The sequence below is a fragment of the Lupinus angustifolius genome, chromosome LG17 (genome assembly GCF_001865875.1).
Source record: "Lupinus angustifolius cultivar Tanjil chromosome LG17, LupAngTanjil_v1.0, whole genome shotgun sequence".
In the NCBI taxonomy this organism is placed as follows: Eukaryota; Viridiplantae; Streptophyta; class Magnoliopsida; order Fabales; family Fabaceae; genus Lupinus; species Lupinus angustifolius.
Window position 1 is genome coordinate 2,604,536 of NC_032025.1, and position 18,224 is coordinate 2,622,759.

General features: G+C 32.6%; 1 protein-coding gene and 1 non-coding gene across 2 annotated transcripts; one reads left to right on the plus strand and one right to left on the minus strand.

The window, feature by feature from the left end:
- On the minus strand, nt 3,135–3,207 carry TRNAE-CUC. Its single transcript has one exon. It is a non-coding gene; the product is annotated as a tRNA-Glu (tRNA).
- LOC109331020 (bZIP transcription factor 53-like) lies at nt 13,744–14,561 on the plus strand. Its single transcript, XM_019565303.1, has one exon. The coding sequence runs from the start codon at nt 13,807–13,809 to the stop codon at nt 14,332–14,334; it is 528 nt and encodes a 175-aa protein (XP_019420848.1). The 5' UTR covers nt 13,744–13,806; the 3' UTR covers nt 14,335–14,561.

The window sequence follows — 18,224 nt, forward strand, 5'->3', positions numbered from 1 at the left end:
TTATTATTATTGGGTCTTACTACTTCTATCTTTCTCCTCACTTTCTCTTGATCAAGAGAATTGTTTTTATTTAAGAAAAAAAGTCTTAAAATAAAAATGTTCATTATGTTAAAAACAACTATTGTAGTTGCACTTAGCTAGTTTTTTACCTTTTTAAGGTTCTCGGACCAAAAATGGGTATATTCAGTAGGGGTCAAGTTATTCTTCATGGCAAACAGAGTAGCTACTAGCTAGGTTAGTTAGTTAAAAAAGAGAATTTGCTTGTTGAAAAAGTGAGCATTGGAGCGTTAGCCAAACAATTCTCCCTTTCCTCATCATTCCAATTGCAGTCATGGTCAAACATATACCTTTTAATGAGTGCTATATGCATAACAATACATGATTCGGTGTACTAACACTTGATTAATTAGTGATTGTTTTAGTTTAATCAGAATTTCGAGTTTATGTTATTAGGAATGCAACTGCATTAAATACTTAGTAGGAAGAGATTTATCACTCGGAATAGTACAAAACAGTGGTGTTACAAATTCTTATTCACTATGGATGGGCTATGACATTTTTTGGTGAAGGCTACCATAATGGCGTTGGCTAAGAAAGCAAATATGGCTATGTTCAAAATGTCATAATCATTCTGGAATGAGAATGTGGCTATGTTCAACCTAAATTATTAAGTTTCATACTATAGCGGTGTTGTTTCTTTTTTGTATGTTAAGCTTAAGAAAGACAGTCACAAAACAACAATGTAATCCCCATTTTCTGCATGATTTCTATCTCGTGGGCTCCAGAGAAGAAAATAGGCATGCATAAATACAGAGAAATAGTGGAACATTTCTGACTTCTTTGCAATTTACAAATGAAATGGAAACAAAGAATTGACTAGCCATGTAAACACAAACACAAGTTGATTCCCTTGCAACTCAGTCTCTGCAGTTTGCAATTTATTTTCACTATCCTGCAGACTCAAACCTCCCCATTCATCTATACAGATATATGTTTTTTTTGTACTCGCTCAACTCATGGATAAGTAACTAATCTTTTTCAGACCGTAGGGTTGTCAGTTGTCACTCACAAGAATCAAACTCTTGACCTTTTGATCTTTCTAGAGATCTACCAGAGTCTTACACCACTAGACTAATGTCTTATTGGTCTTTGTTGATATATGTGGACATGCAAAAGTGTCTGCTTCAAACATAAGTATACATTGTCTTCAAGCTTTCTCTAAGATTCATGGTTGGTGAAAAAACAGAGGGATCCCTACAGTTTCCATCAACTGGACCCCAAAAGGAAAGACCACCTCTACAATAATGAAGCTCAAGTAGTCAGGCAAAGTAGCTATGAAAGGAAATTCTACACAGTATCATATTAACTGTGTGTGTTGAAACTTGAAATCTTGAATGATTAGAATTTTGAATTGAAATATATAAATGGATGGAACTTTTGCTAAAGATATAGTCCAAAGGGAGCCTTGTGACTTGGCGCTTTCTTGTGTGAACTGTGAATTGATGTTTGAAGTTGTGATATTCATAGCTTGGGCTTACATGTACTAACTATGTACTCTCCCAATATTATATATAATTATTATATTATCTAATATTCATTTTTATTACATATTTAAGAATTAATTAGAATTAAATATAAGTGATTGATGATATAATGATGGTGTAAAAACTCTTACTAGCTGTGTGTTCATTTTTTAACTTAGAATAATGTGTGATTTGATAATTTGTCACAATTTGCCCCACCACTTTCACTAACTAGTGTTTAATATTTTCAGTAGAAAAAAGTTAGGCATAAGTCTAATCTCTCCTGCAGAATGGTACTTAAGAGATATTCTTCATAAGATACTCAATTAGGACTAGAACATACGCTTCCTTACGATCCACAAGCTACTTAATACTTGGCCTTAGCATCTAGGTTTAAAAAAGCAATGATGCTCATTTTATATTGGTTTGATGAGAGCTATACTTTCTGTGTTCGTATTTTTTTATTACCCACCCTTTCTATATCCATTTAATGTTGACTAAGAAAATAAGTCTGTTTCTATTAATTGTGGAAAAAATATCATACGTATGTACAGTGTATTTTATGGAACGAGATATTCTATCCAATTGTGTCCACAATAGTGTCATTCACTAATTGAATGTGTCACTCAATTAAATAAAAAATAAAAAAAACAGAATTATGTTAGTTAGTATAATTTAATTGGACAGAGACAGAAAGAGACATGGTTTCCTATAATCCCTAGAGTTTAAATATATTGGTTGAGATAGCAATTTTAAGATAATTGGTCCTCTGAATTGCATAAAAAACTATTAATAGAAAGCCCTAGGAAATTATTTTCCGGTTAACGCAAGTCCAATAACACCATAAAGCCTAACTACGTTAGGTCCAGCATGCATGCTGAATTGCTTATGTACAAGCCTAACTACATTTGGGCTTGTATTTTAAGTATAAAGTGCGCAACATTTCGATTGATAGTGTCTGATTAGTTGGACATAAATATCCACCCACACTAGCCATTACCACCTTCACCAAAATATTTTGTACGTATAACAAAAAATTATAATTATTCACACAACTCTTAATTCGTTCAACCTTTTCGCTTACCTTAACTTCTATTTTATATCTCTTCATTCCTTTCCTGATGAATTTTGATACAATCTTTACTTTTTTAGAGTATCATCTAATACTTTTTTGCTTTTGCAATTACAACCAGCCACTAGAATGATGTGATGATTTTTTATAAAATAAAATACATGCATAAGCCATACATAAATAATAGTTCAAGGTAAGGTACGCTTTACGCAAAATTACTTTGTGCATCAAGATAAACTTATGTACTTTGCGCAAGCTAGCTGCTGCTTAATTAACTTGGAAATGGGCAGCATATCTGTAACTGTTACTATTTTGCATCAGCATAAATACGATTTCTTCAAATTACAAGGCAGTATAATGTAACTTACTTTATATATATATATATACACCAGAAATCCACCTGCGTACTTTCCACGATTGAGGTTTCATTTAAAGCCATAAATGGATAATAGTAAAGATGCTTGAGAAGTGTATTTTTGGACTTAAGACTTGAGTGTAAAGATAGTTTTGCATGGATACAAGAAAATTCAAAAGTTATTTTCCGTTGCCGGGACTTGAACCCGGGTCTTTCGGGTGAGAGCCGAATATCCTGACCAACTAGACTACAACGGATTTGCTATTGAATGGCTTTTCTAGTCCTAATTGATGCAATATGGTATATGCTTTGACCTCTGAATAAAATATAATCCCTTAATTTTGTCCTCAACTTATTTACATAAAGAAAGGTGTCTTGTTAAAATAAAAGGTTGGCTGAATCCATTGCCTATCAATGAATTAGAAATTTAGAATATTTGCTTTCTCCAATATAGTTGTTACTCTATATCTTAAAAGTAAGTTAATCAGCAAAATGAAATTGGAATTTACGTGGCAATAATTTGTTGCAGAAACATAATATCGTAGAGATAAGCTTTCAAGGAGATAACTTGAATCTCAAATCAAGCATACATTATTGACCCAAAAGTGAAAATAAGAAAAGTTGGGGTAAAAAACTGATTGCGAAGCCAAGTCACTCATTTGCTAATTCTATCTAATTGAGGAATAGAAAGATCTAGGATTCTATGAAAATCAAGGACTAGGTGTTGAGATTTAAGCATGTGCGGAGAGTTCAACTCAAAATATTAGTCTATTAGATGGGAGAGTCTCATGACTTGAGTATCATATTGAGTTTGTTATTTTACTCGATGTGAGACTCCTAACACTGGGTACATTCCTTGCTAGTATGGTAAGTAGCAATATTGTTATATAATTAGCCTAAGATGTCAAATTAGCATAAAGATATATACATCAATACTGCATCCATCAGCACTTAGTTTTTACTTGAGGGTAGCTTTATGACCCTTCTCGTTCATGAATGTGAAACGAATTCTAAACCTTACAGTCTTACACTATTCTATCTTATCAATTAAGCGATTCACGATTTTCTTTGATGTCAAATCATTACCGTGTGAATTTTGTAGAGTAAGGATAGGCGTTAGAGAAGCAAGCCGTTCAAAAACAAAATGAAGTGGACACTTTACGATATTGGGGATGATACTTATTCTATTGTATTACTTCATTTTATTACCACTTAGAAGCAAATTTCTAATTAAAAATAAATTAACTATTATTAAAAAAAACACGTATGTTATCAATTTTTTTAATTATATGATTGTTTCTCATGTGGCAAATGAAATACTGCATAGTAGGAATAGTATGTATAAACTTCTGCAAAAGTAAAAGAGCTAACTAAAGCAACTTATTACCAATCTCATTTTTTCTATAGGTATTGTCTTTGTCGTTTTTTACTTTTTCCTAGCATTAAAAAAATGCCATGTTGGTCCTTTGTTATGTCTCTTTGATGAGTTACATCTTCTTTATTTGCGATATAATTATACCCTCGATCTTCCTGCTCAAATGGTCTCCTTGTTTGTCTTTTTCCCATAATTTCAGCTATTATTGTAATAATGTATTTGAATATGTTTGGCTCAAAACACGTCTTTATCATTGATTTGATATGTTCATATGTTTTTAAATCACCAACTCATGAATAAGGATAAAGATCTATTCTATATATACACTGTCCCAAGCAACTAATTTTTGTTTTTCGCTATTAAAATTTAGAATAAAATCTCTGTTGGTACCGAAAATACATGATACCATACTTAAAATGTAGGTATTATATTTCTAGCTCGCATTGTAAAAAATAAAACTCTTCATATATCAAATTTAGTTGAGACTTTTGTTTCAAGTGATAAATATCATCAAAATAATATTTGATTTTCATTTCCTCAACATTTTAATAATAATCTATGAAAATCCGTTAAAAAAATGTTTGATTAATTGTGATTAGTAGACATGGTGTCTTTGCAAGTTTTTTCCTTTAGCTTTTAGCAGTAACTTCTGTTATTAAGTTATTCTTTGATTCTTTCCCAACTTTCTTCCGCAACTCCTAAGATGATTCTAGTAACCTACAGATACTCCTAGCTCAGACTTTGAGAGGCTTTATTCTCACGAGGATTCCTTGCCTCTTATACGTACTTACACTTGCATATCCATATAAGCATTTATTATACGTTGGCATAGTTACGTACAAGTATGACAAAAATTAACAAAGATGTTATGTATTAATAGAGAGACAAATGTATATTTTCCTTATTATTTTTAGTAGCAAAAGTATAATTTTATTTTAATTAAAAGATAAATATGTCATTAAAATTATATTTCTCTTTCTTAGCACAGAAGTAAATCATGAAAAAGAGATTAAGGTTGAAGAAGAGAAAAGAAAAATAATGCCTCAATGTTCTTTATTGAAGGATGAAGATGGATATTTATGCAAAGCCTAAAAATTGAAAGATCTAACTACCCTTTTAACTATAAAAACAGAAAAAGCTAACTAAAATAGAAAGAAAGGAGAAATACCCAAAAAAGCCATTACAATAAAGAGAAAACCCAAAACTACCCTTTCAGCATAAAACAAAGAAAAAAAAAGAAAGGAACCTAAAGACTAAGAGGACCTGAATACAACAAGAGAACAAAATAAATAAGACAAAACTAATAGCCCCCCTCCGGTTGGGAGATGGAGGTTGCATAATCCCAACTTGGTGATAAAATCTCTGAAAGCATAAGGATGCAAAGGCTTTGTGAATGCATCTGCTAATTGAGCAGAAGACTTAATGGGAAGCAAGTGAACAAGCTTTTGTTGAATCTTTTCTCTGACAATGTGACAATCAATCTCTATATGTTTAGTACGCTCATGAAAAACTGGAATGTGAGCCAAGTAAATTGCTGACTTGTTATTACAGTAAACTGGTATTGGATCAGAGTTGCATATCTGAAGATCATTGAGCAAGTATCTTAGTCATTGTAGCTCACAAACCAAGGTTCCAAGAGCCCTGTACTCGGCTTCAGAGGAGAATCTGCTTACTATCCTTTGCTTCTTTAATTTCCAGGATATGAGAGTTGGGCCCATAAAGATGCAAAAACCTGTTATTGATTTCCCGGAAACAAGGCAACAAGCCTAGTCAGAATCTGAAAAAGTAGAGAATTTTACAGGAGAAGTTAAGGAAAAGAAAAGTCCCTGAGATGGAGCTCATTTGAGGTAATGCAAGACTCGAAAGGCAGCTTTGTAATGAGAGTCATGAGGATTATCCATGAATAGGCTGAGTTGTTGTACAACATAGCATATGTGAGGCCTAGAAATTGTGAGATATAGAAGTCTTCCTACCAATTTTCTATAAACTGATGGATCTTGAAGAGGAGTCCTTTTGTGCAGTTATAATTTGATGGCAGGATCAGAGGGTGTGGAAGCAGGCTTGGAAGCTTAGGATCCTGCATATTCTAGTAAGGAGAGAGCATATTTCCTTTGGTTAATATGTATACCTGATTTTGATCTTGCTATTTCTAGGCCAAGGAAGTACCTTAAGGTACCTACGTTTTTAATTTTGAATGCCTTATCCAGAAAGGTTTTGATAAGATTGATATCATGTATGTTGTTTCCACTTAATACCATATCATCAACATATACTAAAATGGTAGTGAAGGTGGTGGATGTTTTCTTTGTGAATAAAGCTTGGTCAGCATTGGAGTGCTTGTAACCTAAACTGATGAGCTTAGAAGATAAGGTAGTATGCCATTCACAACTGGCTTGTCTCAAACCATAAATGGATTTATTTAGTTTATAAACAAGATTAAGAGAGGTGGTGAGAAGGCCAGGAGGAATGGTCATATACACTTCTTCCTGTAAATCACCATGAAGAAAGGCGTTATTCACATTTAGTTGTTCTAAAAGCCAATTATTGCACGCTGTTATGGCTAAAACAAGACGAACACTTGTTATTTTAACCACTAGAGAGAAGGTGTCAAATAAGTCTACTCCTTCTAGTTGGGTGTAGCCTTTGGCAACAAGCCTAACTTTATACCTTTCTAGGTTGCCATCAGCTCTATATTTTGTTTTATAAACCCATTTGCATCCAATAGGGGTTTTGTTTGGGGGAAGAGGCATAAAAGTTCATGTGTTATTTTCTTGTAAGGCTTGTAATTCTAAATCCATAGCAGTCTGCCAATGAGGTTGCGGGGATGCTTGTTTAAAAGTAGAAGGTTCAAAATTTGTAGTAACAGAAAGGCAGAAGGCTTTATAGGAGGGGCAACATTTATCATATGTGAGAACAGAGGATAAGGGATAGAGAGGTCTGGTAGAGGCAGGGTTGGGTTGAGGTTGGGTCTGGGATAAGAGTGTTAAGATAATTTGTAACGACAAGTGTACCGTATCGTACAAGTAAAAAAATCCGGTAAAGTACCGAGATATCGTCCTCTAGGAGCAGAGTGGATTCACACTAATTCTAATACGAGTAAATTGAGCAACTAAATCAAATAAGTGAGTTTGGTTTTGTTTTGTAAACTAATGAATTGTAATAAAAAAGATTTCACTAAGTTAAAAGAGTTGGGATCGAAACTCATCATTCTTTCCTATTTGACATCCAGATTCAATTCTAAGCACTTATGAAGTTACTGATTTTGATGCATATTTTTCTGTAAATCATTTACATCAATTCCTTAAATGTAAAAATCCTTAGATAATTGCTACAATACCAATTCCTTAAATATTTGACCAATTATCTAGCATTAAGTGAATGTAAAAGCAATTCATGCATCATTATCCATTCCTGAGACAATGATACACAAAGGAAAATAATTCAGATCCGATATCAAATTTAACTTCCCAATTAAACTTGAACCTATGAACAAGATTTTAGTAGCTAATTAAAATCAAGTAATAACACGGGATAAACTTCCCAAAATTAAATAACATATGCATTAAAATTGAATCCAGGAGTACAAAAGGTTAGAAGATTACATTTCGAATCCCAACAGGTAAGTATCAATCACTCATCCTCGCTATACAGTGTCCACTCATGAAATTATACAAGAAATTAGACATAAAATCGTTCCCACGACTTCAATCGTCCTTCCCAGTGTTTCTCTCCTGAGTTTTGTGTAGGATTTTTTCTTTAGAAAGAATGAATTCCCCTTTTCTAAATTTTGAAACCGCTACTTCTAGTTCCAACTTCCATTCTCTCGCCCAAGCTAGAGATTCTCGCTTGGGCAAGGAGCCAAGAGACTCTCAAACCTGAGCACCTCGCTTGGGCGAGGATCAAACAAAAGCAATGGTGATTTGTCGCCCAGTTCCTCGCTTGGGCAAGTATCCCTCGCCTAAGCGAGGATACTTCGCTTGAGCGAAGGGCATCAGGTATTTTGATGCTTTTTCTCCTATTTGTCGCTTGAGCGACCCTTTCCTCGCTTGGGTGAGGCTTGTAGTGTTCAGAATCTTCAACCTTCTTCTTTTTCTCCTCTTTTCTTTATTTATTAACCTGAAACAACAAAAACACAATAAATTCCTAAACAGAGCAAGATTAACTAAGTTAGCAGGAATTATACACAATTATAACATAAATGCATACTAAGTGCCCCACGAATCATATACAATTTTACTACAATTTGGCACTTAACAAACTGAGAATGATAGTCTCTAAGATGTGATGTAAGAGCTCTAATTCTCGAGGATTGTCTAATTGGTGTAGTGGTAATAGTAGAGGTAGTGTTTAAACTAGGATTGAGAGGGGTGTCTATAGTTGGGTATGATGGTTGCACATGGTCATCTAAGGAGGGTTGAATGGATAGGTTAGGTCTACAGGATATGTTGTCTTGTGTAGGTTGGGATTTTTGAGATATATAAGGGAAATAGTTTTCATAGAATTGAACATTTCTTGAAATAATGATTGTATGATAGGTCAAGTCATAAAGGAGGTATCCTTTTGTACCTTCTTTGTACCCAAGCAAGACACATTTTCTAGCTCTATAAAAGTTCATAAGGAGATTTGTTGTGAAAGATGTGGGCATGAAATCTGTTAATTAAATGTATGGCATGTTGTATGCAGAAATTCCATAAGTTTTGGGGTAAAGAGGAATGGAAATATAGAGCTCTGGCTATGTTTAGGACATGTTGGTGTTTCCTTTCCATCACACCATTTTGTTGAGGCGTTTCTATGCAAGTGGTTTGGTGGATGATGTCTTTAGAAGCGTAGAAGTTACTCATGAGGAATTCAGCCCCATTGTCACTTCTAAAGGTCTTTAATTTTGTGCCAAATTGGGTTTCAATAAGGGAAATAAAGTTTATCAAGTGTTGTCTAGTTTCAGCCTTACTGGTTAGCATGATTATCCAAGTAAATCTGCTGTAGTCATCTACTAAAGTGAGAAAGAACTTATGTCCAAACATGGAGGGGGTAGAATAAGGCCCCCATATATCAGCTTGAAGTAAATCAAAATGATTAGTAGTGTAAGTATTGCTAATATTAAAGGACAATTTCTTTTGTCTTGCAAGATGACAAGTATCACAAGGAGGCAAAGAAGAATTACAAGGCAAAACAGTAGACTGTTGTTTAGCAATGAGGTTCATTATATTTGTAGAAATATGTCCAAGTCTAAAATGTCATAAAATGTTTAAATTTTGAGATTGTGCAGAAGCTTGGGCAGAGCACACTTTGGTAGTTGGAAGATTGATTTGGAATAAGCAATTTTGGAGTTTAGCTGAACTAATCATCTTCCTTGAAGCATTCTGCACAATGGTACAATGATCTCGTGTAAAAATCAAGTGGCGTTTTAGGTTATGGATCAATTTTTATGCAAAAATAAGGTTGACATGAAATTGAGGCACATAAAGGATATTGAATAGGATAATGGTGGATGATATTGTGATGGTGCCAGATAAAGTGGTGGAAATCTTGTCACCAGTGGGCAATGTAATCAATATAGGAGTTATGCTCTTAGTTTTGATTAAAAAAAAATCTATGTTACAACTGATGTAATCAGTTTCACCAGTAACAATAAGCCATAGAGAATTAGGGATACCTGTGTCGTTGGAGGTGTTGTTAGTAAGCATTGCTGAATTAACTGTGTGAGTGGTATCTTGCCTGTTTTGGCTGAGGAGATTTATGATGCCTTGATATTATTCTTCAGTGAACCCTTTGACAGATGTTTGTAATTGTGGAGTATCTTGAAGAGGTTGAGTGGAAGAGTCTAGTGGTGGGTTATCTAAGGGAAAACCTGTGGCATGGTTAGCCATTCTGGCTCTGTTTGATTGGTAACTATGAGGGTAACCATGCTTCAAGAAGTAGGTTTCTATAGTATGGTTGATTCTGTCACAATGAGTGCAGTACTTGGCTTGTTGTCCCTTTCCTTGGCTATTGCATCCTCCACTTCTTCCTCTAAAATATTGATTTCATCTTCCTCTATTTGTTTAAGAGTTGGTACTTATATTGTTTCTGCTAGGCTGAGAGTTGAAGTTCAAGGCCTTGGAGTCAATATCTGGAGTAGAGGTTATTATTGTGTTCAACTGTCTTTCTTGTTGAATAAGGAGGCAAAAAGCTTTGGAGATATGGGGAAGAAGTTTCATTAGATTATTCGGGAACGAACTTGGGCATATTGGTCATTGAGACCTTTTAAGAATCTTATGACATAGTCTTGTTCTTTATAATTTCCACAAGGGCAAGGTGTATCACATTTACATCTCCTAGTTGGTCTAAAGGTATCTATTTCTTCCCAAATGGTTTTTAATTCACTGAAGTACTCAGAAATGGTTAGATTACCTTATTGTATATGGTAAAATTCTTCTTGAAGCTCTGCAATCCGAAATACATCACCTTGTAAAAATCTGTCCTTCAAGTCTTTCCAAACCTCTACTGCAGTATCAAACCAGAGGATAGATTTTACTATTGATTCTTCTACATAACGTTAAATCTATGAGGGAATCATGTTGTTCCATCTCTTTCATGGTCCATAGAGCATGTCTTTTGGAAGGGGTTTTGAAATGTTTCCATCCAAGAATTCAATCTTATTCTTGGATTCTAAAACCATTCTCACTGCTCTAGCCCAAGTATGATAATTTTTGCCGTTTAATAAAAAGGTACCCAAAACCAAGGCTAGATTTTCACTACGATGAAGAAAGAACGGGTTGGAAGGGTTAGTGTTGTAATCGGTGTATGTATGATTCGCCGTCATAGAAGGGTGAGAAGCTTGCAACCAGAACATGATAAAAGAGGAGAAGAAGGTTGGTGCTAAAGGAAGACAAATCAGAGCATTTGAAGCTCTGATACCATCTTAGCACAGAAGCGAATCATGAAGAAGAGATTAAGGTAGAAGAAGAGAAAAGAAAATTAATGCCTCAGTGTTCTTTATTGAAGGATGAAGATGGATATTTATACAAAGCCTAATAGAAAGATCTAACTACCCTTTTAACTGTAAAAGCAGAAAAGCTAACTAAAATAGAAAGAAATGAGAAATACCTAAAAAGCCATTACAATAAAGAGAAAACCAGAAACTACCCTTTCAACATAAAACAAAGAAAAAAAATAAAGGAACCTAAAGACTAAGAGGATCTGAATACAATAAGAGAACAAAATAAACAAGACAAAACTAACACTCTTTATTTTTTTGAAGCACTTAATGAAGAGAATTCTAACTAGACAAAATTATCCCCTTACATGCTTTTCGGCAAACATACTTATGGCTATATGATATAATAGTTTATAAGTGAGTATAAATATGATGATAGTTATTGAACGGATATTTGTAGGCTCATAATTTTTTTAATAAATAGTGTACACATACTAAATTGTTTTTTATTTTTTTGAAATTATATAAAAACTATTTTATAATTATTTCAGTTTCACATACTATTGATGAAACTATAATAATTATTTCATTGTGAATAATATATATTATTCACAATGAGATGAGGATTGGAACATAATAGAAGTTTCGATTCCTAACTAGATTTGAAAAAGATTCTGATTCATACTCTCAACCGAATAAAATGTCAATCGCTTTGGATTGTGAAAATTATAGTTTGGTGTGTTAAACGAGGTTAAATCATATTAACTCCAAAAATATATCAGGAGGCTCACATAAAAAGAGTTACAAAAAAAAACATTTTAATTCTCTAAAATGAAATATATAAAAATGAATATTTATTATTATAAAATAAGAATTGGATATGCAGATATTAAGTATATGTCGACACGCTAATTTAAATTAAGATAAATGTTAACCCGAATTTTAACAATAATAAGATTAAATGAATATCTTTTTATTGGAAAATGGATAATTTATTACACTGAAAATAATGAACTTAATTTAATTTTAATATATACTTGCCATGTTCTAATTCTTATTCTGAAGTCCAAGATTGAAATTAAAATAATCGTTAAATTAAAAAGTTGTTGTGAACCTTCTATTAGAGAAAAAATAATTAAAAACAAGGTTAATAAGATTTATTAAATGTTTTTTAACTATTTTTTCTAACCCATGAGAATTCTATTATGATGATACTGGTTAAACAAAATAATACAGAAAAGTTTAAATTAAAAGTTAAGATAAGTTGATTAGTTTTCAAAGTCTTAAATTCACAAAATTTCAAAACAAAAGTATATTAGCATAATCAATATACTTAAAAGCATTGGTTGATAGGACACAATATATTAGAATATAAAACTGGTAAGTTGGGCGTCACTTATTTTTAGTGCTAACGAGATCATTCACCATTAATGACATGAATCAATGAACACCACGCTTGGTGCAGTGGTGCACACTAGCGTAATTGTGAGCCATAAACACACCTTAGCTTGGCAAAGAATGGTGGACCTCACGTTACTATAAACAAAAGGATAAATGTCACAATTCATCTATTATTTGTTATTTAGTTGTATTTGTCTCTTGATTAATGAAAATGATCATTACTCAATAGTATAAGGGTGCCAAAAAACTCGAATCATAAGTACCTATTGTAAAATTCTTACAGTTTTTTAGAGAAGAATTCTTCAAACTACCCACAATATATAGAAGAGTAATCTTCTCAAGTAATTGAGAGACAAATATTTATTTTTTTCATGTTTTTAATAATAAAAATATAATTTCATGATAAATAAAAAAATAAATGTATTATTATATATTATTTTTTGTGTACTATTATGTGATATTTGAGGATCATTATTCCGATATATGTGTGAGCACGGGTATACTGGTGTTGGCATAAATGAAATAACTTTAATATGTTGTTAAATTTAATTTTAAAATTTATATAATTTTGTGGTGCACATTTACATTGTGTTAGAACAATGTTGTTTTCCATGTTGTTTCTTTGGCTAACAGGTACCTAACATGCAAAATGTAACATTTATATAAAGTTTTTTCAATTGCCATTCTATCTCTAATTACCCACTAAACCCTATAGAAACCATGTAAGAGGACACTCATAAAATAATATAAAAAAAGTATTTTTATTTTTATTTTTTCTTTGAAGTATATGTCGATTTTCAATTAGCTTGAGACACAATAAAATATAAAAAATGGGACCAATAATCTTGTTTGTATAATGTGAATGCAACTAGTAATTCTACCTTGAGGACTAAGCTAATCAAATCATTCTGAGGGACCCATTAGCTAATGTCACGTTTAAAAAAAATAACGTGACCCCACAACCTTAAGTGCTGACTGACTCAAAAGTTATGCCATGTACGCTTATGGTTCACCCAAAAATACATTATCTATCCAAAATGCCCCTTCTAATTACCTTAATTGCTGATGAGTACCTCATCTGCATGTCAATAAATAAGAGCCCATTAAACTGCCTTTCTTCCCTTTCTCCCTCTTTCCTTCCACCCTCTTTAGTTACAACCAACCATGCTCTCTGCTCTTTCACCTAACCATTCTTTCCTCTCAAACCCATTCTCCACGGTGTTCCACGGCGGTTTCACGCCGTGGAACTGCCATGACCTTTTGCTAACCAAACCCACAGGCCCGAAGCCAGTTACTTCAAGTATCGGCTCTGATGACACCGACCAAACCCATGCAAAAGAAAAACCAGGCTCAGACGACTCGAACCGTGGCGTCACAATTGTGGAAGAGCGTAAGCGGAGGCGAATGATATCGAACCGAGAATCGGCCCGGAGGTCACGCATGCGTAAACAGAGGCATATTGAGAACTTACGGAACCAGTTGAATCTGTTTAGGGTTGAAAACAGGGACCTGAATACTCGGTTACAGTTCTTACTGAACCACTATAACTGCGTACAAACCGAAAATAATTGGCTCCGGTCTCACCGAACCTTGCTCTGTCAAAAATTGTCCAACATAAGTCAATTTATGGTTTTCCAACAACCTCAACCCTTGATCTCTGCATGGCCATGCAATAATCTCACAGCGGAATAAACCTTATTAACCACTTAAATTATTATTAATCATAAATAGGCCAGGTTATGGTTAAATATTAACTGTCTTAATTTGTTCCATGTAAATTATCAAATGTTGCTAAAAGGTGATGTCGGGGTGAGGTTTCCGGTGTTTTTTAGGAAAACGGAAAGTTATTTTTGGAAAATATTGTTCTTTATTTTCTTCTTTAAAACTAGAAGGGTTATTGTCAGTTTTAATTATTGTTATTAGTATGCAGTTATGCACAACACTGCTTAGTGTTTCTGCTATTATTCTAGTAGGGAAAGTTGCATAAATATTAATCTATCTTTGAACTACAATTTCGTTATTCTATATAAGTCCTCTTGCAAGGTTATGCTGCAGAGTCCAAATCTCGTGTACTATATATGAATCAAACCGATGACTGGCTGGAAAATAAAATGGAAAAATTTGGAGAAAAAATAAAATTCCATGACATGATGATATATATAAATGACTTGGTGTACAATCTCGTAAAAAATACGTACAGTGAGAGACCCCAGCAATAAACAAATGTGCAGTAGTACATGCACGAGGACTTATAATCAAATTCTGTATAATTCATTTCTATTTGGGCAATACCTCCTTCGGATATAGATGAATGGTTAATGGGTTTTTTATGTTATTTTTAAATAACTGTAGCATAAAAAAGAAGCGTGAGATTTCTAAATTTCTGCAGGTAAGAGTTATTTTTATGAAATATGATTCACATAATTGGACTACAGTCACAATCAATTCTCAATTTCATGAGCTATGATAAACTACATGTGGAACAACTTCATAATATCTAATTCTAAATCATGTTCAACTCTTCTTTTATAATTTTACTTTTTGGTTTATACCATGATCTTCTATGGGATACAATGTTATTCCAGTTGTAAACATCCACAAATATGATCGGTCCAAGTGGACAAATTATAATTAATCATTCAATATATAGTTGTTAGTTTGAGTGTGAAATTAGATTTAAAATAATTCAAAATTTTCAATGCCACTCACGGAAAATCAATACGTCACTTCTTTGATCGAATAAAGTACAAATTTAATCCCTCCTATCAAGTGAAGGTGATTGGTATTGGGTGCAATCAAGATAGGAACTTTATCCTATAATAATAAAAAGTTATTGATGACTTTATACTCGTATTTTTTTTTATAAACAAAGGGGTAAGAGATTATAATCATAGACGTAATCAAATCACCAATGAATAAATAAAGTGCATTGGTCACTTCTAACTTGATTATTTTACACCAAGTTGCATTATGTTAACATATTTAAAGATTTAATTCTGGTGTAATATTATCTAAAGTAGTTTCACGCAAATTAAGGAATATAAGTAATATTGTTGGTATTATTAAATTTATCAAGAACTAAATATAACTTCCAAAATCATCATTCATTGATGGAACATTATCTTCTTTTTTTCATTTTATAGATGATTTTCTATTTTCATTCAATTAATGTAAGGATATTTTTGCAACAAAACCAAATAATATACATAAAACTTTATAAATAATGTTAAAAACGAGAACTAAAACTAAAAGATCTCATGATGATCAATATATATAATAAAAACCTGATTCTAAAAATATCTTCCTTCAATTAGAATAGGGTTGGTCACTATCCGTGGAGTTAGCTAGGTATATATCTCATTTCAAATTGTCAATTCATCATTCTTGCAACTAATATTTTGAGGATATGGGTGTCTCATTTACTTTGGATAGGTTGTGTGTTTACTTTCTTCACCTTCAAATTACACGGTGTGCAAGAAACTTTTCATTCAACTAGCAAAGCAAATGGAAGGATCACTAAGAACTTTAATAAATTTTCGATTACTAATAACAAAGTTTGCAATATTTTAAATAGATATGGAAGTTTTCTTAAGGAAATATTTGCAACCGTATGTACAAAAAAGTCTCTAAGCCAAAACTTTATTTATTAAAAGAGTTCACTGGTTAGCAAGAAGTTTTAAATTTGGGTTCATAATCATTACATTTATCAATTTGTCAAAGTTTTTGAAGTCGTCGAAAACATATTATGACCATAACTATAATTATATGAAACATCAAAGTTTTCAAGCTAATGACGCTATTATTTAAAACTTTGCCCATTTAGTTGGTGTATCTAAAATATTTCATTCTTTTTCTAAAACTATGATAGTAGCCTAGAAGCACAGTTTAGGGGCCAACTTCCAGGGCCAATACTACCATCTTCTAGTCAATTGCCTTTTTGCTTAGCATGCTTATTGGTTTTTCCCTTAAAATACTCCAAAGTAGGTACTTCACTTTCTAATTGCATAGGGGACTAGCTTTAAGCACAGTTTTATGGTGTTGATTAATAAACACTAAAACATCACTTTCTACATTGATCATGGCATGGAGTGTTGTATGTGGGCTCATGAAGTATGAACTAATTATAAAGAGACATGCATCCAATACTCTATTGGGGGCATTGTAATTATTACTACTAAAAGAAAAATAGAGATCAAATAAGCATGATGTAGCACAGAATCCATATGAAAAGCACTGTTAGAATGGTCATAGCACAATGATATTGAACCAAAAGCACTCACGTGCCTACTTTTCAAATGCTTAAAATCTGAAGGTTTGAATTTTAACTATAAATTGTAATCATGAGTCTTAGGTGAAATTTTATACTCCAATTACTCATCTTTCAAGACTTTTGTTTAAAACTCTAATCAGACCCATCAAAATTGGCCATCACCTTATGAAACGTCACTAATTTAAACCCCCATACCGTTTTAGAAGTTTAATAAATAGTTCTATTTTCCTCTGATCTATAACATAAAAAGTAATATATTCAATACGAATACAGATACTATATCCGTATAATAAATATTGCATGAAAAATAAATTAATTTATAAAAGCATAAAATTGGAAATAAAAATTTCAATTTATAGATATTTTTTTATAATCTCACTTGATAGATATTAATGAATAAAGTTCAAAATAAACTATTATGCAAAACGTCTATATAAATTTGTGAAAATTAAATATGGGCTATATGTGGTGGATCCAGATATAGAAATATTACAGCAAGGAACCTTCCTAAATCTTAAGTGTTAATGGACATTTTTACATCGACTAGTACCTAAGCCCGTGCCATTCAGGGTCATGAAACTAGTTTTTTATTTTATTTTGTCCTTTAAAATGTAATTATATTGTGGATGATTGCAATTGAATTAGACAATTTATTATGGATGATTGCAATTTAACAGTTATGCTACTTGTAGCAGAGTTAATACATGTATCTATATATAATAATTAACAGTTCCTTGATGGATATACTGTTTCTTGTAAGTTGAACATATGTCACATCTCGCACTTCGACAGACAAACTCAAAAATATATGATTGTCTCGCACTAATAATGTATAACAATGCTATCCATCAAAATTCAAAGCCTACCAAATTTGGAGATTTCTCATATTGCAAAGTTGTATAGTTGTGGGACCATATTGGGCTACTGGAGGTGGGAGATCCATGATAACGCAGGGCCTTATATTTTTTGCTTTAAACTCGAGGCCCGTATTTCTCACCACACGAGTCTTGTAGTGTTCACAAACTGCATCCATGTTTGGTCCTTTTTACTCAAAGCTTAGGCAAATATGGGACTAAACTTAAGGGACCACCTTGCTTGATGATTAAAGCCCAACATGATCTTATGGTTTAATGACTCGAACATAAAAATATGAATTAGACTTTAAACAGCTCCTCTAGATGTTCTTTTGATGGTTAGTATTTGAGAAAAGGAACCATGGGTTTGAAGGGAATTTTAGGAAAAGAATCTTCTAGAAAAAAATTATTGATTTTGTTTTTACATTTAAAGATGAAAATATCACCACATTGCATAT

Bases quoted from the DNA above. Each gene is read 5' to 3' on its own strand.
- LOC109331020 (XM_019565303.1), top strand. From the start codon at position 13,807: ATGCTCTCTGCTCTTTCACCTAACCATTCTTTCCTCTCAAACCCATTC.